At 37.8% G+C, this 25,032-nt stretch overlaps 1 protein-coding gene across 2 annotated transcripts; it reads left to right on the forward strand.

The window, feature by feature from the left end:
* The first annotated feature begins 227 nt into the window (after nt 1–227).
* pms1 (PMS1 homolog 1, mismatch repair system component) lies at nt 228–23,583 on the forward strand. Of its 2 annotated transcripts, none has more exons than XM_079463785.1 (13): nt 228–353; nt 546–687; nt 1,005–1,187; nt 1,289–1,391; nt 1,472–1,669; nt 3,670–3,786; nt 10,723–10,845; nt 11,253–11,402; nt 11,496–12,343; nt 18,533–19,012; nt 19,193–19,323; nt 22,581–22,741; nt 23,276–23,583. In XM_079463785.1, exons 3-13 carry the CDS (start codon nt 1,141–1,143, stop codon nt 23,471–23,473), a joined length of 2,556 nt encoding a protein of 851 aa, XP_079319911.1. In that variant the 5' UTR covers nt 228–353; nt 546–687; nt 1,005–1,140; the 3' UTR covers nt 23,474–23,583. The 2 variants fall into 2 exon arrangements, with proteins under 2 accessions (XP_079319911.1, XP_079319910.1); XM_079463784.1 differs by having other exon boundaries at nt 1,506–1,669; nt 23,276–23,582.
* Nucleotides 23,584–25,032: the final 1,449 nt, after the last annotated feature.

Here is a 25,032-nt window from a genome sequence, read left to right on the forward strand (position 1 = left end):
TCATTTCCAGTGTTTTTCATCATATTTGTCACAATGACAAGTTACTCTGCCCAGGTTATCAGTCTTTGATGAAACGTAGTCAAGAAATTAATACTAAATTGACAAACACGTGTCGATCTTATCCCTTATCCCTATATAAATTATAATTTACGACCATTTAGGTCTGTGGTAGAAATAAAATAATCCTGTAAACCTTTCTGATCGACAAATGGAACACCAATCACGGTAGAGAACACGGATGACGTCATTTAGGCGCCCAGTTAAGCCATGTCGTGGTAACGTGAATCGTGTAAACATTCGTGAATCGCACTTTTGATGTAATTTTTTTGGATATGTTTAACGGGTTCCACTAAGTAAGTAGAAATAAATATAGAATATTACAAACATATTCGTTTAACGTCGTGTTGAGAGAGAAAAGCGTTTCCGCCAATGAGTTATTAGACACTGCGTGATAATCCACGGTTTGCGTAAACGTAATGCGCGAAACGGAGATTTGTGACCGTTGTTCGTGTTTCAGTCCTAAATGTTTATACTTCATTTCGTAGGGTCCACACTATGAAGGCACTTCCAGCTGAGACTGTGCGTTTGTTGTGCAGCTCACAGGTGATAACATCTGTCCTGAATGTTGTCAAGGAACTTGTTGAAAATTCACTTGATGCTGGTTCCACAAGCCTCGAAGTCAAACTGGTAATGTACTTCATTGAAATGTAAATGTTAATTTCTAGTAAATAGATAAAGGCACATTTGTATAGTGGTACAATTTTAAAACGCAGTTTTGGACACATTTGCCCATCTGAGTGGTCCAAAAATGTCACCAATTTGCATTTATTCTAAGAAATATCTTGTTTTAGAAATATTTAACGGACATTTTTAATGCATTTAGTGTTAAGTGATCAAACAATACATATCCCATCTAAAAATAATGCAAACAATTTAAACAATATGGTCCCTCTGCTATAACATATGTGTGAATTTAACAGATCTTTAATTTCTATTATGATCAGGAGAATTATGGATTGGATCGCATTGAGGTCAGAGACAATGGTTCTGGTATAAAAGCTACAGATGTTCCTGTGATGGCTGTCAAACACTACACATCTAAAATCTCATGTCACGAAGACCTGGAACACTTGGAGACATATGGCTTCAGAGGAGAAGCGCTTGCATCCATATGTGCCATTTCAGAGGTTACATGTCACGCGTCTATGGTTCTAATGAAATCACATAAGATCTTATTTTGAGTCCAGATCTCCTAATGGATTCTTACTTTTTTTCCATCTCCTGCCAGGTTATCATTACCACCAAAACCGCAGACGATGACTTTAGCCTTCAACATACAGTTGATCACAATGGTCAAGTTGTCTCTCAGAAACCATCACATCTTGGAGAAGGTAGGCGTTGGGTAATAAGAGCCACAAAGGGCTATCACAACTGCCTGATAGAGAAAGTTGTTAATACTCTTTATTTATAGGATCACACAACTTCTAAAATACTTTTATACCCAGGCACCACAGTGTGTGCTTCAAATCTTTTCAAGAACCTTCCCGTCAGACGACAATATTATTCCAACACTAAGAAATGCAAAGAAGAACTGAAGAGAGTCCAGAATTTACTCATGGCCTACGCTGTTATTAAGCCTGAATTAAGGATCACCTTGAGTCATAATAAGGTATGTTATAAAGTATAAAGTATAAAGTAGTACCTGCACTTCCTAATGAGTAGACAGAAACTTTAGATCCGGTTTAGACTTTAAATGTATTGGTGGCTGTAGATTATACAGAGTTTCAGCAGCAACAACATAAACAAACGTTATGTGGCCCAAACATAACTTCCAGTAGACCTCTGCAAAGAATCAACTGTTGAGTAGTTTTAATGCAATTAAAATACAATCAAATATTTATTTAAATTAACATAAATGAATACATTAAATAATAATTAATAAATGATTAAATTCATTTATAAAATGTTATATTATAGCCAAACACAGACCGTACGTTGACTTCCAACTATATTTTCAACAACCTTCTTTTATTCAGCAGCATTCCTACACTTCCAAAACTCTAGAAATATCAAAAAATCTTAGGAAAGTGATGTAGATTTCTAAAGTGAATGTACATTCTTTTCTGGTCATACTCAGTTTTCAAAATATTTTCAAAATATTTCTCTTCATTCAATAAAAAAATCATATTGCAACAATACAATCCTATTCATCCTACTCTAAAAAAACGATGTCATGTACATCTTAATTTATGTACAGTTGTTTTAAAATACACCAAGAGAATGAGGTTTTGCATTAAGGCAGTCATTCGACCACAAGGTGGCCTCACACATCAACAAATACAGCAGTGCTATAACTACAGAATCTACCCATATAGTCATTCAATAACTTCTAACTATTTACACGGCTTGAGACTAGTTTGTGCTAATAGCCTTTATTAGAACTTTAATCGCATACCTCATTATAATATTACAATGGTGTTAATGTTTTTGCCTTATACATTTTTTGGTCCTGATATTAATCAGCAAAAATAATAAATTGACATTCCTGCATGCAATGAAATTAACTGCTCGAATGCAAATCTATTAAAAATGTGTTTAATAGAAAGTGGGAAAATGTATTTGAAAGAATAGCTCACATGAATGCAGACCCATTTTTTTTTAGAGATCCTTCATCTAATAACTGTGTTTGTTTTGATGACAGCCTGGACATGGTCAGGATTTAAACATGTTTGTCTAAGGATGCTGGTCTGTCATCAATTAGAGCTCAAGCTGTGTTTGTTTTCGTACGAGGAGGAGAAAGTGAACATTTCAACTGCTTCTAATCCAAAATTAGCGGTGCAACCGCAGGGCGAGCCACTAAGCTTTCGAATACAACACTGCCACATGATCCTAAAGTAACAAGCAACGCAGTATACGTTTTCAGACGGTTTTGTTTTTCGATAACAGCTTGGTCTCATTAGAGTGTATGGATCTGGCCTTGCTCGGTGAGACCTCTCGTAACTTTCATTAAATTCATATCATTCAGGTTGTAGATCATCAGGGGAGGGCCGTGCGCTCATTTCATGCCATCAGCATTTCCAGGCATATCTTGTATCACAAACTTTGCACTTCGTCCTGCATTGGGTTTCATGACTTTTCCAAAAGCTGTTTACTAGTCTGATCTCTTTACAGTCACCAAATTGTATATTTCATAGCAGAGATGTGTGCTGCGAACCGCATGCTTTCAGAAATCAACACCTTGGATATATATACTTGCCCGTATAGGTGCCAACGACAGGAGGAATCGTGGGTGTGAAATATGTGCAGCACTGCGCTCTTTACATTTATTGGTCATTGGTTGGCACTGCCAGTGACCCGAGAGCCCAATATAAACGTTTTATAATGATGACTAATATTTTTTTTTGTTTCGGAGTTTGGAAAATGACCGTTTCACATGTCACTCTATTCCCTTAGAATCTCTTAAGATGAAATGCTTCGTCTCAGTTTGTGCGTTTGCAAGCAGTGCTCTCTGGATAGTTGATTTTGTATCCAAACTTTCCCAGAGGATAATTGTTTATTATGAAGACTTGATTGGTAGATAATGGCTGTTTGCGAGCACGCATTCCCACAGGTGGTCTTATTTTAGGATGACCAAAAAATAACTTGACCTGTTTTACCATGTTGTTACAGGCTGTGGTCTGGCAGAAATCCAGGGTGTCGGATCACCGAGCTGCCCTCATGGCCGTGCTCGGAGCGGCCTGCGTAGCCAACTTGCTCCCCGTCCAACATCGCCAGGAGCAACCAGAGGTCAGTGAAGCACAGAAAAAAAAAACAGAGGCATATTTATCATTTCCACCATGAGCAGTAGGGTTCCACAGATGCACCAGCACATGGACCGACGTCAAAGTTTGCCATGGGAAGCTTATTTTTAGTACAGATTCTTTCTTCCCACAGAACTTTATGTAAATAAATGTGTTTGCACTCATGTGCATTTAAAACATTTTAAACCTCTTTGCGCTTCTGTCAGGCTGCTAAACCCAAACACTCGTGAAATAAGTTAATTCTGAGCGGCTTTCCTCTCCCTGGAGAGGTGCTTCACTTTCTGGTTTTGCATTCCACTGCGATGAGTTCTTGCATGAATGACTCAGCATTCTACCTAGGTTGTTTCTTATATAAAGCTATTAACGTTCATGATGCGTAAATTAATATGCAATATTTGTACAAATTAACCAACCTGGATATCTAGAAAGTGTTTACAGAGGCTGTATTGCTGTATGTGCCCCACAATATTGAAACGCAATCTGTGTTATTTGTTTTGTGCAACAAGGTTATAGTTTTGCATCTTATAAAGATTCTTAGTTTTCTAACAAAAGTGCATTTAAAGTGATAGTTCACACAAAAATGAAAATTCTGTCATAATTTACACTTCTGCACCACACAATGGAAGGTATTTTAAAAAATGTGTTAACTGCCACCCATTCACTTGCATTAGCATTGTGTCCATACCATAGAAGTGAATTGGTGCCGGCGCTGTTTGGTTACTGACATTAAAAAGATCTTCTTTTGTGTTCTGCGTAAGAAAGAAAGTCATACAAGATGAAATTACAAGAGTGAGTAAATGTTGACAGAATTTTCATTTATGGGTTAACTATCACTTTAAATTAATAGTTGTTGTATAGCATCTGACAAAGATTTGTGCAGACGTGTGCTGTCGTGTGCCGTTTCCCTCACCGTTTCAGCAGTCCTACAGACTGAATGTGGCAAACTTTGTGACAAATGCAACAGTGAATTAAAGGTGCCTGCGGAAGAGACTCCAATGAACATGGTGAAAGGGCCCTAGGGGGTCATAACCTGCCAGTGTTGGCCAATGGGCCACAATCACACCGCTTTGGCACCAGTTTAATATACTGCCATGAATGCAACGGGCAGGCATTTGTTGGACAACATGTGTGAAAGAGATTTAGTGATTTCAACCAAACTTGGATACATTACTCTCTCACACAGACGTGCTCAAATTTGGTTGGTGACCCTCCTCAGAAATGCACAATTTTCAAAGAAATTGCCGTCCACCATTGTTTATTCCATATTTAATAGAAATAAGACTTTGCTTTAGATTTCGTTTATTCAACATAATATTGTTAAAAATAAAACAAATGAAAATGTTATGGACAAAAATTATAGGAGCCCTAACCTAATATTTTGTTGCACAACCTTTAGAGGCAATCTCTACAAGCAAAGGTTTTCTCAATGAGACTTCTACACCTGTTAACAGGTAGTTTGGCCCAGTCTTCCAGAGCAAACTGCTCCAGCTGTATCAGGTTTGATGGGTGCCTTCTCCAGACCTACAAGTTTCAGCTCTTTCCATAGATGTTCGATAGGATCAGGACTCATAGAAGGCCACTTCAGAATAGTCCAATGTTTTGTTCTTATCCACTCTTGGGTGTTTTGGATCATTATCCTGTTGGAGGACCCATGACCTGCAACTGAGACAGAGCTTTCTGAAAGTACGTTTCGCTCCAGAATTCCTTGATAGTCTTGAGATTTCATTGTGCCCTGCACAGATTCAAGGCACCCTGTGGCAGATGCAGCAAAGCAGCCCCAAAACATAACCGAGCCTCGTCCATGTTTCACAGATCTTTTTGTCTGTGAACATAGAGCTGATGTGACTTGCCAAAAAGCTCCAGTTTTGACACATCTGTCCAAAGGAAATTCTCCCAGAGTGATTGTGTCTTGTCAATATGAATTCCAGTCTGGCTTTTTATGTTTTTCTTGCTCAAAAAGCTATGCATGGTGCGATCAGAAACTGGCGTACCTTCACCTTGGAGTTCGACACTGTCTGTTTGGCAGTTATCCTTGATTCTTTTTCTACCATTCGCACTATCCTTCTGTTCAATCTGGATCGATTACCGCAACTCTTGTCACAAGAACATCGAGCTGCTTGGAGATGGCCTTGTAGCCTTTACCATGCTTTCTGAGCTCCTAAGACAACTCTATCCTTTACTTTCTCAGGTCCATGTTCATTGTGGGGCACACGATGATACCCAACAGCACAGTAACTACTTTTCTCCATTTAAATAGGCTGAATGACTGTTACAAGATTTGATGCATATGTGATGCTTATTAAAGAAACAAATTAGTTTGAAATAATACATCATTGGATTATAGTGATATCTTTTTGAAGGGATACCAACAAATGTGTCCAGGCCATTTTAGAATATCTTTGTAGAATAAGTAATAATTCATCTACCAAAGGCATACAAGTATACATGATACAATAGCTATTAACTCTTCAGATGGAATGAAGCATTATTTAAATGAGCTTTAAAGGTACCAACAAATTTGAACATGTCTGTATGTACACGTATGGAGCTTTAATGTTTCCTGCAGCATTGGTCTATTTATAATGTTTGTTGCAGGTATAACAGGCTCAATGCCTGCTGTGCTTTTTATCACTAATCCTGCTTGACATATTTTAGTTGGTTTATTTTCACTCATCAGTCCATTTTCATGATATATTGGATGAAGTTTTAAACTTGCAATTCCTCTAGATGAAAATTATTAAGTCTTTGTCACTTTTCTTTTATGGCAGTATAACAAAGTGAACATTGGGTAACAACTATATAGTCTGACTACTTAATGCATATTTCACCCAAAATTGAACATTTTCATCATTTACTCAGCTTTATGTCATTCCAAACATGAAAGAGTTTCTTTGGCAAAACACAAAAGAGGGTATTTTAAAGAAGGTTAGTAACCAAAATCATTGGTCCTTATTGTCTTCCATTGACAAAACCACAGTTACATTTCTCAAAATATCTTCTTTTATGTTCCCCAGAAGAAAGTTTTTCTGTTTTTTAGTGAACCATCCCTTTAATAACATTATTATGTAGCAAGCAACTGACATCATTTGTTGGGAAAAAAACGAACTCTTTATGTCTCAAAGTCTTTTTATTATCCTGGGTTATAAAAATCATGTAATTATTTATCAAATTTGTGCCCAAGCTTGTCTCGATATACTTCCGAAGGTCTACTATGTCCTTTTATAGAGGTACTCAAGCAAGATGACCCACAAGAATATTCTTTTTACAAAGGTTAAGGAGTTCAAAAAGGTATTGCATTATAGGAACGCTGCCGCCACAATTATCTTTCTATTTTTTACTCTCAAATGACGCATTTGACCTTTTCCACCTTCGTCAGCATTAGCACACTCTTACCTCCCTTTCTTTCAGCAAAAGCTCCCCTATCACAAAATCTGCCTCTCGTTCTATAATTATCCCCCCGCTGCGAAGAACCGTATGGGTCATACAGTACATGCATGACATAGTGAATCTAATTCCGGCATTTGGCCTGATCTCATCTTCGCCCTGCTGGAGAGGATGCTATTGTTGGGGCACACATGGTGTCCTACTTTGATATGTGAAGTTGATGGAGAATGTACAACGAAGATGGCTAAATTTGCCGGATCATTTAACTGTGATTTATTCACGTTCAGCATCTCACAGAATACGCATTTAGCAGAACCGTGCGGTTTGAATAGAGTCCCGCTTGTACTTTGAGCTCGTGTACGAATCATTCTCAGTAGGCACACTTCAGTATTTGGCTCTGTCGGATACTGGCAGCCCTCTCATCTCCCGCAGAACGTATATCAGAACACATTGCCCATACAGCTACGCTCGAGGATGGATTTCGCTGAGTCTTGCCAATGTTCTGTAAAGCCATGTGCCAGATGAGAACGCATCTTTGCTCACCGTTTATTGGTTGCGGGCCGTCCTAGCATTCTAGGAATTGGTGAGCTTTACCAGGAGTTAATTTATGGCCTGAGAGGGGAGGATCTGTTGGAGTAATCAGTCATTAGCTTGCGCACTCATCATCGGGTCGAGCGAGATGCCAAGACCTTTGCAAACCCTTCACCCCCTTGTGGCTTTGACATGTGAAGCCATATGTAGATTGCAGTGAAGTGTTGGATTTTTCATAAACCTCGGTACCAAACTATGTCATGCAGACATAACAGTTTGGCTCTTCTGAAATTCTGAATTATTAAACAAGGACATCTGTTCTTTGAAGAAAGGATAATGTAGGAGTATTCATATTGTTTTAGTAATGTAATGTACTTGCGAACATCGCTAGCATTTCTTCATAATGTATACTTTAGGTATCACATTTATATTTCATTAGCATTTTTTGTAAATAAAGCATGATTTCACCCCAAAATGATTTTTTTATTTTATTCATCATCATGCCATCTTAGATTTATTTAGCCAAGCAGAAATTAAGTTGTTTTTATAAATATATCCTTCACTTAATGTACATATAGGTCCAAAAACCACATGCATCTATAATAAACGGCATCATAAATGTAATCAAATTCACTCCAGTAGGAAAACCATTCCAATTTTTCATTAAATCAGCATTTCTAGATATATTGTGGACATTCCAGTCCAGTGTCCGTTGAATTTCAACTAAATCAAACCTTTAGAGTGACAAAGTCATTCAACAGAAATGTGAAAGACTGACAGCATAACATGACGCATGAAAACTGTGATAAAAATCAAGGTCATCATAAAAAAAGGGATTTTGAACTTTTCTTAAATACACGCTGAGTATTACTGATGTATTGCTTAAAAGCGAATATTAACTTGCTTTCTTTGCAGTATTTCAGGTCTGAAAAAATACAGAGCACCTTTTCTGTTATTTCTCAAATTTTCTATAGAAACTATATTTTTATTTGATATTTGTTAGAAATGTTGTTAGTAGTTCACAGAATTTATAAAAATGATCACTTTACCTTAACCTATACCTATAAACTGTAAATTCAGAAAAACTGAAAATAATTTAGAAATCGCCTCGTTTCTGCAACTGTATGTTTGTAATACAAAATTGTTCATATTTTCAGTTTATTTTGCTAAATTGAAGCCATAGCAAGGGCATCACAATGTTAAATTAATATATTGTTACTCAGAATAAGAATTATTTTCACACACGTGTCATTTTGAAAACCCACTGGGTTCATTTGGATCAATTTGATAATGATGTAATATTTAGCTTTTTGGAACTTCAACATTTTGAAAATTTGTATGTACGTTTAGTGACGGATATTGAAAATAAAAATGTTCAGCAGAAATAAGAATGTCAAAAACATGAAATGCATGAAGATGTATTTCAGTCACTTCAGATTTTTTTTATTCTGGGGTGAACTATTCCTTTGAAATATTTTCTTTCATGTATATGAAATGCTGTACTTCATGTATATGCTGTACTTCATTGTATATAAATTGCTATCCTTTAGTTTTCTATACAGTAGATACTGTGAGGGTCTCAGGTTTTCTGAGTAACTCCGTATTGAACAGTGCTTTCAGATGAAGTGGGTTTTACCAGTCGATTGTTTTTGCACTGTGGCCGGATCCTTCTGCAATTAAAAAGCCGCAATAATAACCTCCATTCAGAGCTCGGAACAGAAACGACTGGGTCACCTACACTGGCGTAATGGACAAATGTGGCAAAGTACACAAACCATAAGTGGTGATTGTGAAAGTCACAATACCCCTGATTATAAAATTTGTCAAAGACTCCAATTAAAATGTCCTTTTGCCAGCCAACTGCTGTGCTTGTTAATTCTAAATTGTGAGCTCAAGCATCGCACTCCAGCGCTAGATCACTGAATGATTTGTTGCTGTTTCTCTTCCCGTCACATCGCCGGTGGCGCGTTTAGCCAACAGAAACTGTTTTCATTGCAAAGTTGAGCAGCTTGGCCACTCCATAGTTAGGAGCTGACAAATGGGCTCTAATAGCACAGCAAAATCCTAATTGGTTGCTGCAAAGTGGGCTAAAGTGCAACAGTGTCATGCATGCTGAATGTCGCTCTGTTTTGGAAAAACATTTACGGAAACCTTAGACGTACCTTAAATGATGTTTACAACAAGGTTGTATATTTTATCATTAGTCAATGCATTAGCTAACATGAACTTACAATTAGCAATGTAGTCTTTCAGCATGTATTAATGTTAGATAATACCAATACAATTATTTATGTTTGTGCAATAACTAATTTTAACTGTTACAACATTTGATTTTAAAATTGTATTTGTAAATAATGAAATTAACATGAACAAACAATGAACAATACTTCCAATAAACACAATATATTTACATTTTTGCATTTAACGGCTGCTTTTATCCCTCAAGGCAAGGGTTTTCAAACTAGGATCTGGGGACCCCAGGGGGTGTATTGCAAGTCTACTAAACATTATTACTGTTCCATTTTAAAATCTTCATATTCATAAAGTATTATTTGTCTAACATTGTATATTTAGGAATACGGAAACATTTGACTAAGACGAATATATATGTTAAGAATGGGTTCATCATATTTGGGGGCATTGGCATCATACAGTTTGGAAACCCCTGCCTTAAAGTTCAGTATAGTTGACTTTAAAATTATGTTACGATTATTAATCGTCTGGTGTCGTGTAGAGAGTTTGGAAGCTGCAATGAAAGCTTTCCTTGTGAGCCCTGAATTTGTTTTCGACAAAAGAAATAAACACACAGACAGATATGACATGTGGGTGTGTGAATTATCATGAACTACTCCTTTAACCACTCCTATAAGGTATACATACATTTTATATTTGATTATGTGTTGGATGGGGTTCGAACCCATGACTTTTGCACAGCTAACGCAATGCTCTTGTATAACTTAGTTTTTTCTGTCTTGAGGTGATTTTGAGGAGTTTTATCTTTCCACAGATTGACATCGATGGCTTCTTTCCCAAACCGGGTTCAGATTTAAATTCTACAAGCTCTTCAAACCCAGATAAAACATTTCTCTTTGTAAATAGTCGACCAGTGCATCACAAAGATATACTTAAGGTAATTTGTCTCAAACACACCATCAAAAGCAGTTTGCTTACACTTATTTTTACCGCATTTGTATTTATGCTTTTGGCAGATGTTTTTATCCAAAGTGTTTTATAGTGTGTCCAAGTTGTCCAGTTTTTAAGCAGTGTGTTCCCAGAAATTCAAACCCACCAGCTACAGGAATACCATTTAAGTAAATGTGTGTTGATATTTTTATGGTTCACAATTATAACCTTTAACCAAAGGGTCTTGATTGCTTGGCTCGGGCGTTATAGGAAATATTCACAATATAGTGTATTTGGAATGATTATGCCAGCGCTAAAAAAAGTCATCCAAATAATGTATATCCTGATGTCTTTTACCAGTATATGCTAAGTCAATTTCATTTGCTAAATAATATTTTCATCCGTACCTCTCAGCTTGTCAAGCAGTACTACACCAACAGTCACTCCAATAATGACTCTGTAAGCCGGCGGTATCCCCATTTGATGATAAACATCACCACACCTGCATCGACTGTGGACATCAACCTGACGCCAGACAAAACCCAAGTGATGCTACAGAATAAGGTACACAGTTCAGACAGCTTTACTCGGGCTAAAATGCTGTTCCCTCGCCTCACATGTTTTACTGATAGAACCTTCTTTAACACTTTCTACCAGGAAGAAGTGCTGTTGGCCGTGGAGATGATGTTGATCTCCTTGTATGGGTCTTTCTCCATTGGCGATGACAAACTCAAAACGGGGAAAAACAGCTCGGAGCGTGTGCAAAATCAACACAGGATTTGTACCGATGAGGAACAGCCCACCACAGATGTTAGTTTGATGGGCCCAACTGAACAGCCCACTACAGATATCAGTTTGATGGGCCCACCTGAACAGCCCACTACACATATTAGCTTGATGGACCCACCAGAACATCTTGAACATTCTTCCACAAACACATGTAAACATGAGGGATCTTTGAACACTACCGAAAACACCAGCTCTTCTTCATCTTCCGATGATTGGATAATCAACAGAAGATCAAGTGATTTTGACAGTATCAATTCCTCATCTGTTGATGACGTTGCAATGAACTCTACAGAGGATCTTAACTGTAACTCTCCAAAGGCCTCAAAGTGCGACAGTGGCCGTAGTGGAGATGATAACCTATGTGCTGAGAGTTGGAGCATGGGCAAGTCCTTCTCAAATCAATTCACAGGAGAGGACCTAGAACCTGTGAAACTCCATGTCCCGAAAGCCAACCAAGACAGCAAAGAGCCTACGACGACTAAGAGGGCCAGTCCGTCCAAGACCACATCTTACACGATCATGGAGAAGATGGCCAAGCTGACAGCCTACGACCTTATCAGCAACCGCTCCATGCGTCAGCCTCTGTCTGCCTTTTCGCTGTTTGAGCAAGACACCAGATCGCAAGTCCTCGAGGAGAACCCGAAGGCAAGTCTTCAGGATGTCACAACTGCTGTAAAAGAGCGATGGGAATGCCTGGGGGAGGAAGACCGAAAGAAGTAAGTTTCCAGATTTCCAGTTGTTGTGATTTACTTTCTCAGCCTGCCACTAGCATGTGTGAAATATGGATTGGAAAATCTGCCTGGCGTGTTCGTGTTGCTACAGGAAGAATTGTTAAGATGAATCGTTTGCGTTTTCCAGAAAATGGCATGTGATTACTCGGTTTGATGGTCGATAGGCCTTTTTTCCATTGTAAAACAGGCATTCTGTTTTCTGAGGAATGTCGTGTTTTTGCACCACCCTGAATTCCTGGATGCCAGATGATTCATTTTTTTTCTGCTTATCTGTTTAATTTATTGGTTGTTTATGAGCTCTGGGAATACCACGGTTGGATATATGGATAAACCTGTATAATCTTTTTCAAGCTGGACACACCTGTTCGTTCTTTATTGTGAATACATTCAACATTTTAGAATGAAAGCAATATGTTCGAAACTATAAAATAAGACGAGTGGAAATGGGAATTATGTTGCGAAAAATGTTACAAAACAAACTCATATTTTAGATTGATGCCTACTTGGCAGTCTTTCAACAAACTTCATGATGCGTCTTCCTGGGATGCTTTTACACAGAAATCAAACCATAATTCACAAATCTCTGCTTATTGCTTCTTATGTGTTTGCTTGTCACATTATACCGGTATTGACTCTAAATATGAAATAACTAGCGTAATTATTGATATTGTGTACATATTTATTATATGACTATATCATAATAATACCTTAATGTTGTATGTTGCAGTTTTGCACCAGTTTAACATTTTGGCTTAAGCCGCAATGGTTACAAATCTCTCTCTCTCTCTTTTATAGTCGTATTTTGAGTGCAATTGATTGGCCCAAGAGAATGGAAAAACAAAATCAAAATTAAGATAAATCTTGCGTTATTTATTAATAATATTTAAGGGATCGTTCATCCAAAAATTAAAGAACTTGTCATCATCTACAGTTAAGATATTTTGAAGAATGTTGGTAGCCAAACAACGGAGGTACCCATTCACTTCTATTGTATAGACACAAAACCAATGCAAGTCAATAGGTACCGTCATTGTTTGGTTACCAACATTCTTCTAAATATCGGATTTTGTGTTCTGCAGAAGAATGAAAACCGTACAGGTTTGAAATGACAAGAGGGGGAGTAAATGGTGACAGAATTTTGTATTTTTTGGACATGTCAAGTAGGGCTGTGTATTGGCAAGGGCCTCACGATACGATACATATCACGATAGATGGGTCCCGATACAATATATCACAATACATTCGATACGATACAAACGTTCGATATATTGCAATAATTTGTTTTTAATAAATAAAAATTAAGAGTGAGCTAAAAATACATGTTGGTGTGTACAATCTATGGTATTCTGGTATGTTCATCTAATTATAGTGATAACTCTGCAGACACAAAAGATTCCATTCAATTTTATTAACAAAGCTATTTATAAGAGGTATTTGTCATCTTGCTTACACAGTGTTACTGAACAGCGAACATATAATGTTTAAAGGGCATATTTAGTCATTAAACATTTAAATGCAAATGCCACAAAAAACATATTTTTCTCAGTATGTTGTTAATAAAAAACAAAGTACATTAAAATATATTCATAAAACTGAAATTGTCAGTATGACTCTCTTTTATATCCCACTCCACCAGTGCAGTTTTCAGTAACTCCGCAATGTTTATGCCAGTATGGCTCATCTCATGCATTGCGCGTGTCTGTGGTTGTGATGTAATCCTAACATACGATGCATTGCAAGTCAGGGTCACTCGCTCCACCAAGGGATTTTTTTACCTCTTCGTAAATCCAGGGTACTTCTACGTCCGTTATGTGCCTGCGAATCGGAATCACATAACACAGCTAGTGTTCACCATATGCCCGAAGCCGGGGTTTTCAACCACACTGTCGCAAATCCTTGCAAATAAAATACACCACGACTCTGTTATTTTCTTTGCACGAGCTAAGATATACGGAAGCTTGTTGGTGATATTATATGAATGAATCTACTTTACGCCATTTGCTTTCTCGCACCCGCTTACTTTTGAGACATTGTCCGTATGACAGCGAATCACAGCGACATAGACAGGAACGGAAAAAATGGTTATGCGATGAAACGTCATTTTGAATCCATTCAAAACATGACTTATTTAAGGTATCGATACTATAGGTTGGACTATCGATACACTATCGTGAAAAAAATTATCGCAATAGTTAGCTGTATCGATAATTTTGCACAGCCCTAATGTCAAGGGACAACAGGACCATAGTTATTTCAACAACAAGAGGTGTACCCCTCCCAAAAACAGTCCAAAGCAAAGCAGGCCAAGTCAGCATAATTATATCGGACGGAAAGTGTATCCCAGCATTGCTAGTGGTGCTTATGTAATGTACGGAAAAAAGTTGCACATTACCGCTGTCTCTAACCTAAAATAGGCCTTAATAAGTCCTTGCCCCTTTCCGAAGCTGTATGGTTGCAGGGACTTCTAAAGGATATTTACATGAAGCCATGTAACAGGGGTTCATGTAACATATGGGCATGCTGAGTTTAGGGGTAAGAGATTGTTGTCATTGATGCTTGGGGGAGGGAGATCAAGAGTTGTATAGCTCGAACAGAACCTTTCCCCCCAAACCATGCTTGTTATATTTTGGTTGCAGTGTTCTGATTCAGCAATAAAATGGTTGGCGCTGATCCAGGGACTCTATATGAACTTGGTTTACGTCCAAAGTGCCCACAACAAGGGAACGTGGCTTGCTTATTGCACAGTTTATGTGCTTTTGCTGCTCGTTATGAATTCCAGGCCTGAGATGCAAACTGTGCTCCCTAAATGGCTTTTTAATGTCCGTTAAGGTTGTTCTCGGGAGGTGAGAGAATCCATGTGCTCTTTTAACACTCCTTGTATGACTGATATTATGGCCTGTTTTGTGGCTGATGCTATAGTGACTCTCTCGGTAGGGTTCATGGTATCTGTTGCCCGGGTCTCTAGTCCTATTCCTAGAGGGTCACTGTCCTTCAGAGTTACCTCCAACCCTAATCGAATACACCTGCCTGTCATTTTCACGTAGTCTGAAGACCTCGATCAGCTTGTTCAGATGGGTTCCATTAGGGTTGGCGGTAAACCCTGCGGGACGGTGGCCCTCAAGGACCAAAGTTCAACAGCCCTGGCCAAGATAAGTAGTGCCACAGATAAAAGGATAATTTTGACAACTTCACGGTTCAGATAACACACATCCTTGTTCAGAAGAACACAGCCGTTTTATAGAATTATATACATTTCTCTTCAGATAAATTGTTGTACATTTTGTTTGTTCAAAATGGAAGAAATCACCCTATGATGGGTTTAGGTACACTTTACTTTGCGTATTAAACTAGGTGATGAAAAAGTATGACTTACAGTATTATTCGTAACATTTACCTCTATGAAACTGGTAGGTTATTTTACGTACTTATTTTTATACGTGTTGAAGTCAAATGATGTCAAACTGACATTGTCTGAAAAACTTTACCCAACAAAAAGTGTAAATCATTATCGTGAGGGTGATGAAAAGAGACCATTTTCAATAGGGGTGTACGCTATAGAAAATACTAGCAAATAATTTATGTCAGGATATTTTCTGGGATTTCCGGATAACGATAAACAGGCGATATTTTGCATCTATAGTCTTATGTTGTACTAGCTCCATCAAACAAGTTACAAGGGAAAGTCATTTTTTATATTATTAATAGAGGATGAGAAAGATTTTCAAGTCCTGTATCCATTGACTTCTAAGTTCTGCACAAGTAATAGGCACAAAGGTTCACATGAGAATAAGTTCTTCTTTCACAGAAGAGTCCTATACAGGTTTTCAAGAACATAACTTGCGCACTATTTAAGACCAGACACAGCTGACAGAGACAACGTGATCGTCTAAAATGCTAACCGCCCTGTGAATGTGCATGCGCAGTGCTTGACTAAAAATTGTTGATTATGTGATCTTGCAAAACAAGATTTATGATATTCTCACACACGATATTGGTCTTAGTAAATATCACAAAAATAAACAAATATTAACTTGATAAAATCTTTTAAAATCATTCACCTGTTTTTAGTCTATATTTGAAAAATGATAAAAAATCAACTGTTAATTTCTCTTAAATGTTCATATATTATTTAAGTTTATTGAATTAAAAAAATAAGTATTTAATTCACAAATTCTATTTGAATATACACCATGTTTTTGGTGAATTCTAATAGAAACATTTTAGTTACTCGGATTTACTTACATTTACATAATTTTAACCGTATATTTCATTGATTCCACTGCTTTAAAATGTACTCAACTTTTCTGCGTGTAAATTGATTTGTGTAAAATCACAGTAAACTTTATGAGAGTGTGCACACATTTGTAGGAAACTGTTTGGAACGAAGTACACATGTCTACTGAACGCAATCTTTAACCGAGGTTAACAGCAGGCTTGTTTTACGTGCAAATCTTCCTTGAAATCCAAATCTTAAACTCAAAGGTTTTGTGACGATCTGTTAAAGTAAATGACTTGTTAACTATAACAAATTATGACACACCCACATTATTTTGTCCCTTAAGCTTAAAAAAGTACTGTAGTACTTTATTCGAGAATTTAAGATTTATTTTGAGAACTTCTGTTTTAATAAAAAAAAACTGTTATATATTTTTTATCTAAAACTGTGTTTAAAAGTGTTAACTGACATTAATTAATTGCAAACGTTAAAATTCAAGAATTTAGAAAGCCTTTCTTTCTCCTAACTATACCGAAATTGAATGGAATCGAGACTTCAAACCGAGGTACGAACCAAAACGTGAATTTTGCGTACCGTTGCACCCATAGTTTTCATCACGGATATTTATGTACCTGCACAATAACTCATTTTTGTAACCAAAAAAGTTGGTTACGGATTGCAGCTTAAAGATGCCGCCAATTCTAAGCGTTGGTCATGTAAAACGCCCTAGAAACTAATGTCATGAGAGCCTTGTTTTTTCCCCAATTTTTGTTTTTATCTTTCATACTTAAATGTCAACCTTTTTATTGCAATTCAACTGTGTTATAGAAGCAAACCAAAGTCCAAAAGCCCTCAGGTCAAAATACAATTCAGTGTGCATGGCACAGTGTTCCCTCCGGCTTCAACCTTCTGCTCTATTATGAAATCATTTATCTCCCCCATTGGCCTGTTATTGCTTTTCTCTTGTTTTTAGCACATTTCATGCCTTCGTCTTGATTTGCATCTTTTTCTCGCACCCAAGCTGAGAAACCACACAGCGCATTTGAAATAGTGCCCAGTCTATTGTACAGTAGCGAGCTCCATGCAATTGCACAGCTGTTAATTGGCAAAACCATGGAGAAACTTCCAGCGGAGGGTCAAGGCTGCATGTTTTTACAGGCCCTCCCCCCCCCTCCTGCTCTTCGGCCCCCATCTGGTCACAGGTAGCAGATGTTTTTTTATCTCGCCCGTTTCTCCGATGTGATTTAAGGCAGCCCGCTTAGAATCACACGAGCAAGGCTGCGTGTGTGAATTGAGGTGATTTGTTAGTTACAACTTCTGGCCTCTTTGCTGAAACCCATTCATACACTGCATGCAAAGTCATTGGTGAATGTTCCAGGAAATGGAATTTACACCTACATATTATTTGTTAAAGGCATTGTACACCCAAAGATTAAAACATTTTATTCCCCCATGTCGTTTAAAACCTGTATATGACTCTTTCTTCTGTAAAACATAATAGAAGATATTTAGAGACATGTCCATACAATAGAAGGGGGTCAATGTTATTTAGTTACCAATTTTCTTCGAAATATCTTTTTTTTTGTTCAGTCGAAGACTAATACTGGTTTGGAATGACAAGAGGGTGAGCAAATGAACTATTGAACTATTTTATGAATAATAGTTAGTAGAAGTTATCAAAACAAATGGAAATATTTCACCAGATCTTTTTTTGATTTTATTTTCCTGGGCTTAAATGTTTGCTGTAAATTTTCTCAACAAACTTATTAAAAGTATGCCAGGTGGACAAACCCGATTGAGTATTGAATCCCACACTGTAGTGTACAGACCTTGGGTAATGGATGACGTTTAACCACATAATATGTTGCTTGTCTTTATTCAAATAGCCACAGAGAAGGAAATACAGCATGTACTGCTCGGACTGTAACTAAATGTTTTTGTATCACATCGCTTCTTAGGTATGAAAGCAAGGCGGAAAAATCCCTGAACTCCTGCAACCTTCAAAGGAAGAGGGCAACGGAGGGAGGTGGCCAGTGTGCAGAGGGCAAGAAGCAGATGAACGCCAGCTCTTCGTTGAACAAAGCTCAAGGCGTGAAGCGCAAGGCCCCCCTCGCCAACCAGCAGGCCCTGGACAAACTCTTCTCCGCTCAGCCCCCGAGCAAGAGGAGCCCTGCCAAGCACTCCAAACCCCTCCCGTTCAGTATTGAATCCCTCAAGCGGAGTCTTAACCTCCTCTCCAACCAGAAGAGCTCGAGTGCGCAGGGCCTCAGGCTTGTAAACCGCTTGGCTTCTCACGGTGCCTGGGTCGTTTTATGCGGCAGAAAGCTCATGTTGTTGAACCCGTTTCGAGTGGAGGAGGCCTTGCTGTTTAAAAGACTTCTGAAGAATAATATACTTCCAACAGCGCGACTGCAGACCCCTGTAAAGCTGACAGATGGGTAGAAATGGCTCTTAATTTGGATGTGTACAGACCCGCGATTTCTGTTCTTGTCGTTCTCTTAGTAGATTTATTTATATTATGATTTGAAATTTGGAATTCATGTCTGTACGGTTCATCATTTATTAGCTCCCCAATTACTATGCTTGCACTGTTTATGAACATGCACTTCTTTTTTCAGGGTGCTTGGTGGGCAGGAGTACATGGATATTCTCATGAATATGGAGAAAGGCAGCCCCTGTCGTAATGGAGACATCTACTTTACTGATCGTAGGCTTGTAGCAAATGGTTTTCGAATTGAGCTAATTCCAGGTAACTTCATAACATGGTTGTTGGGATTTTCTTCCGTCTTCATTTTTTTAATAGGCAGTTAATGGTTAATTAGGCTGTCTCGCAGTCCGGCTCGAATGAAGCATGAAAGGTCCGGATCCGGACCGCGAGTTATCAGACTTCTATTAAGAGGGCATTCCCCTAAAGCCACAGAGCCTATACGTGCATATATACAACTATAAAATAAATGGCCTGATAAAAAATCCTATCTTTTATTTATGAAAGTTTTGCATGTTTTTGTTGAATACATAAATTTAAATGATATTCTTATGTTCATACATTTTTATGTATTTCATAAATATATGCATGCATGTGTATGTTTTTATAAATACAAAATGTATATGCAAAGTACATAGACATATATTATGAAAACACAAACTTTTATTCTGAATGCGATCAATCCTTTAACAGCCCTTCAGTAAACTTTGAACCATTTTCAAAATGTATCCAATGATACAAGAATTGTCCTAAAAAGAGTCTCTCAAAGCTGAGCAATGCTTTTTTGACGTGCTATTCTTAAAAAGGGGGGGACAAAAGGTTCTTAACAGTGATTTTTTTGGGGGGTTCCTCAAATAGCCATTAAGTCAATAATTTTATAGACCATTTTGTAAGACCTGAACATCACTATTCCAGAAACATGTCTGTCTTCAGTTATTTAGCTCTATGCAAATGTCAAAGCATTTAGATCTGAATCAAAATGTTGACAAACAGCTATAGTAAATAAGAAAGATGTATGCCTTGGACCTATTTTCACTATAAAGATTTTGCAGATGTTTAAAGGTTTTTATGGAACCATTTAGCCAAAAATAGTTATTCTATGGCATCATGAAGCATCTTTATTTAGTGTTTGTTATGCAAAACTGTGTTTGATGGGTTTAATTTAGACTCACATAACCGCCTCGGTTATTCAACTTGGTTACTTTGGGGCCGAACACAAAATTTAAACCGTTATCTAAATTTTTCCGTAACACGGTCCAAGAATGTGGTCAAAGCTTCGATTTGATCCTCACACGCATTCGTATGCACTTCACACATACACTCCTGCACGGATGAATCAAATGAAGCAGTTTAGTGAAAACGGATGTACATGGACATTGTATAAGCAACAGACGATATCATTCCACATTCAATGTATGTTAATTCAGCATCAAAATATTTCTGTAGCTTTTAATAACTTTTAATATCCTCACCATTACCTTTGAGAAATTAATTCCCGCTGTGCCCAAAGATGAGGTCACAGCGCTTGGTCAGCATCCCCTTCCCTACGCAGCACACTTAACAAATATGAACTTTTTTTTTAAGAGGGGGTTTAATTCTGTGGAATTAGGCTACTTCCGGTATGACTAAACCTCTTCTTCCATTGTAAAGGTTTTTTGAGATGGTCATTAAGTACGTTCGCTTGAATTCGCACCCCACCTTCCCTCCTCATGCTCATCACGTGCTGTGGAGTGGGAGAGATTTAGAAATACTTCCATACCCGTTTTTTTTCAGTGCCAGGTTTCCCCTGAGAAAATGTGCCTTTATTAATTCAAGGGTCATGCTGTTTAAAGGTCTCAAGGATTGTCCAATTTGATTTAACAAAGGTTGGACCCGCTGGACATCATTAATGCCGCAGTTCACAAATGATTTAGAAATGTCAAACGTTACGGCTTGAATAACAGGATTATAGTCAATTATTTCTAACAGAATTGCTTGCGTTTCGCTAGCGAGGAATGAAAGCATGGTGTTTTCTTTTCTTGCTTTGCCTCTTTAGATGCCAATAATATCAAAATCTTCAGGCTGGTGATGAAGTATAGATCATATTTGCTTCATTTAAAAAGGCAGGCTTAAACCTTATCTTCATTTTAAAAACTGATATAAAAAACGTCTCTGTTCACGCTGATATTACAAATAACATCACTAGAATGAATTTACCTCTTTAAGATATAGAACCTTACAAATAAATAACAAGACATGTTCTCTATGCTCTCAACAGTCTGGTAACAGGTGTTTATTGTCATAGGTGTTACTACATTTTGTGTTTTAGTATGGCTAATGTGCAGTGTTGTTTTCTATGTGATGAGGCTGCCATCTTTATCCTCATTTGACCTTATTTTGCTCCTCGGTTATGAAATGCACTTAAGTCCTCCCACTCTGTTCCTCTTAAGTGTTTTGTTAGCACTGGTAAGGGTCATCGTGGTTAACGCTGGCTCATTGCCTGGGTTTACCAGCACAGTAGATTTGCACTAAATTGTGATCTGGAGGACAATTGCCCTTTACCAAAGGCAACTGTTTCTTGAGCCAACTTTAAAATGGTATGAATCTGGCCGAAGGCATGCACCTGATGTCTTCCTTTGAGAAATGCATAATCATAAGGTTGTACATTATCCTATAATTTTATCACCTTTGATGAAATATACATTTTACAGGACTCCGTTTGGTTTTCAGGTGCATCAGGTTGATTAAATAGTGATGCTTGCTAAGGCAAACTTTGGATGTTGTTTTGCGGGTGTGTAGGGTTATGGATTTGAATTTATCTTTCAACCAGACCTGTATTGTCATGTGTGCCAGTAAAATTCTTATTTTGTTTAGCTCCTCTTGAGAAAGATGGGGTTGAAAGGCAACAGACAGTAATGTACAGAACATAAAATAATAAAGATAAAACAATTTAGGAAATTAAAATAAACAACAACAATATATAAAATATGTTTATATTATTATTGTATATTAAATATGGCTTTTTTGACACTGGCCAATTAGCAGCAACCTAGCAACCATCTATAGCACCTTAGCAACACCTGTAAAATCTTATAGTGGCTTTTTGGAGTATGTAGTGAGCTTTATTACCTAGGTTATTACCAATATTAAATTAACCCATACCAAAATTGTCATCAATATTATTTTGAAAGCGTTTGTAGATTTTTAAATGGCCGTGGCTCTCTGTCGAGCAGTTAAGGATGGAGAAAACGTGTAGCCTGCGCTTTCTTGATGACCTTTCCATACATTTCACCTAGAACAGAGATCATCATTGAGACATCTTGTGGGAAAAGCAATCATCTTTAAATCATCTGTTGAAAACCTCCTCCATCTTGATTTTTCTTTCCAGTCCGCATAGACATGGTAATGGCATAATTAGGTGCAGTCGCCTCTTGACTTGGTTTCCAACCAGCGTGTAAATCACAATATTTATTTATTATTTTTTCCTGGAGAACGTTGTACTTGGAGTTTATTAATCCTTGCTCGTTGCTTATGTTGGCCAGGTTCCTCGTCTACTGAGAGATGTATTGAAGTGACGGGCATGGCTGACTGCATGCCTTTCTACGGGATAGGAGACCTGAGGGAGATTCTGCAGGCTGTTAAAGGCCGGGATGCAAAAACTGTGGAGCACTGTAGACCTCTTAAAGTGTCAAACTACCTAGAGGTGAGAGAAGCTTTTTGGAACACGCTTTTTCAATTAGCCATTGTGCTATTTCAGGGTTTTTCGAGATTTGAGGACTGTTTTCCCGGCATTTGGCAGATGCTTTTATCCAAAGCGATTTACATTGCATTTTTTTTACTATACATAAGTATGTGCAACCCCCTGGGATCGAACCCAGGTCCTTGGCGTAGCTAGTGCCCTGCTCTAACCACATGAAACCGAATAAAACAGTTCACCAATACACGGCCGACAATGAATGAAATGTAGAATTTACGTCCAGTTTGTGAAAGTATAATTTTTTAGATTAATTTGATTCATTCAAGATTTGGACTGATTCAATCACAGCAGTTAATATAAAGAATTTGATCAGTGAATAACTTGTAAAATAATGTTTTAACCAATGAATGTTTCTCACATGTGTCTTGAAATGATGCCGAATTTTCATTTTTGTGTGGACTGTCCCTTTTTATACAAGACAATGATAGTTTAGTCCTAAATCTGGTTAAAATGCTTGTGTTCTACCATTTTGTCTCGCAGGGTGAGGCGGTCAGACTAGTCAGACAGTTACCTCTGAATCTCTCTAGAGCTGACGTTAAAAACACACTATGCCGAATGAAAGAGGAACTTAACACCGAGAGTCAAGTCTGCCTTCACGGACGACCATTTTATCATGATCTTCTCACTGTTCCTGAAACAGAGGAGGAACATCTCAAGATCATGTCTAATTCTCATTAAGGATTTCAAGATCTTAATTATGATGCAAACTTGTCATATATTTGTTTTCGTTTCTATCTGTATCTTATAGAGTTTTGTGTTCTGGAAAATAAATGTTTTCTGGATGAATAACTCAAGTGTTGTTATTTGTTCACCCCAAAATAAGGTTTTGGGTTTGGAACCACATGAGGGTGAGTAAATAATAGGAATTATTATCTTGTGAACTGTTCCTTTAAGGAAGGTACTTGTGTTTATGGGAGATGCATATGTATTAGGCATCTGTTCAAGTAAGCACATCAGTCAGCTGGGACAGAATTTGGTTTCATAGCAGAAACTGGAGCCCCGCTCGCTCTCCTAGAACGCGTCTGCTTGCATAACCCAGGTTAGCTGCTGAGTTGAGGGAAGGTTTATGGTGGATGACATACCTTGATTTTAAAGGGCAAGTATCCGTGCACATTGCTGATTTTGCAGTGTTTTACATTATATATAAAAAAATGTACGGTATTCAAGAGACCCTTTGTCATGATGTATGGCGTTTGTCTATGAACGATTTTATAAGGAAGAATCTAAACTGTGTGCTATTATGACGAAGTAAGATTTGTGAACTTTAGTTAGTTCAGCGCTTTTGATTTATTGACAAGAAAATTGTCTTCGTCATTGCTGGCCATTAAGGAACACGGTAAGCACCACGCTTGAAAAGTTTGCCTTGTTCACTCCTTATTAGAAAAGAATACAAGCTAGAACCACTGACCCCACAGCAGATGCCAATGAACCACGAAATTGAATGCAGTGCGGTTATAAATTTACTCTCCCCCAAAAATCAGCACCTTGAGTGCTCATGGTGAAAGCTGGTGCTGGGGGCCCATAAAGCCGAAAGATGGGCTCTGGGGTTTGCCAAAAAGCGTGCAGAAGCTGTGAGGGACCTCCAATTACCATCTGAACATAAAGTTTAAACAGTTGGTCCTCTGTAGCCATGTGCTTTGTGGTACTGCAGTTTTTGATCAGTTCCACCAATCGTTTAATCGTGAAAGCCAGAGCTTCTGTTCGTGTGGTGCACTTGCCACTCCAACGTGTTAGCAAGAAACGGATCATCACAAAATGTAAATTCACATTCATTCAGAAGTACAGCCCTTAAAAATGTTGTATTTGATAAGGATTCTCATTTGATTTCTTACATGTCCTGCCTGTTGCTTTCTTTTGGTGTCCATACTGTCAATGTATTCGTTACGAAATGATCCTCGCACACAGCAATTAATGCGGCATTCGTACCAGCTGTGGTTGGTTTATGGGAGAGGAAATGTTATACGTAATTAACGGAGCTATTGAGTTCACCCTCTAATGCGGCATTCGAGCGGAGCTAAATTACTCTGATGCATGTCCTCCTGCGGCCATAATTTTGCCAATCGACAGCTGTAAAGCAATTACGCTGCAGTCCTTAACTCGTGGGCTCGAGAAACATGTGCTCTGTGTTAAATATTACTGGTGTGAAAACGTGTTTGTCTTTATTGTCATTTTTGAAACCAGGTTAAGCTGCACAGAACATTCACTATTGGACATATATAAAAAAACACAATGTTTTT

Source organism: Barbatula barbatula (assembly GCF_947034865.1).
Source record: "Barbatula barbatula genome assembly, chromosome: 9".
In the NCBI taxonomy this organism is placed as follows: Eukaryota; Metazoa; Chordata; class Actinopteri; order Cypriniformes; family Nemacheilidae; genus Barbatula; species Barbatula barbatula.

Coding starts and splice junctions, on each gene's coding strand:
- pms1 (XM_079463784.1), top strand. CDS start 556: ATGAAGGCACTTCCAGCTGAGACTGTGCGTTTGTTGTGCAGCTCACAG. Junction 11,403..11,495: donor AAGTGATGCTACAGAATAAG/GTACACAGTTCA, acceptor ACTTTCTACCAG/GAAGAAGTGCTGTTGGCCGT. Junction 12,344..18,532: donor GGGGAGGAAGACCGAAAGAA/GTAAGTTTCCAG, acceptor ATCGCTTCTTAG/GTATGAAAGCAAGGCGGAAA.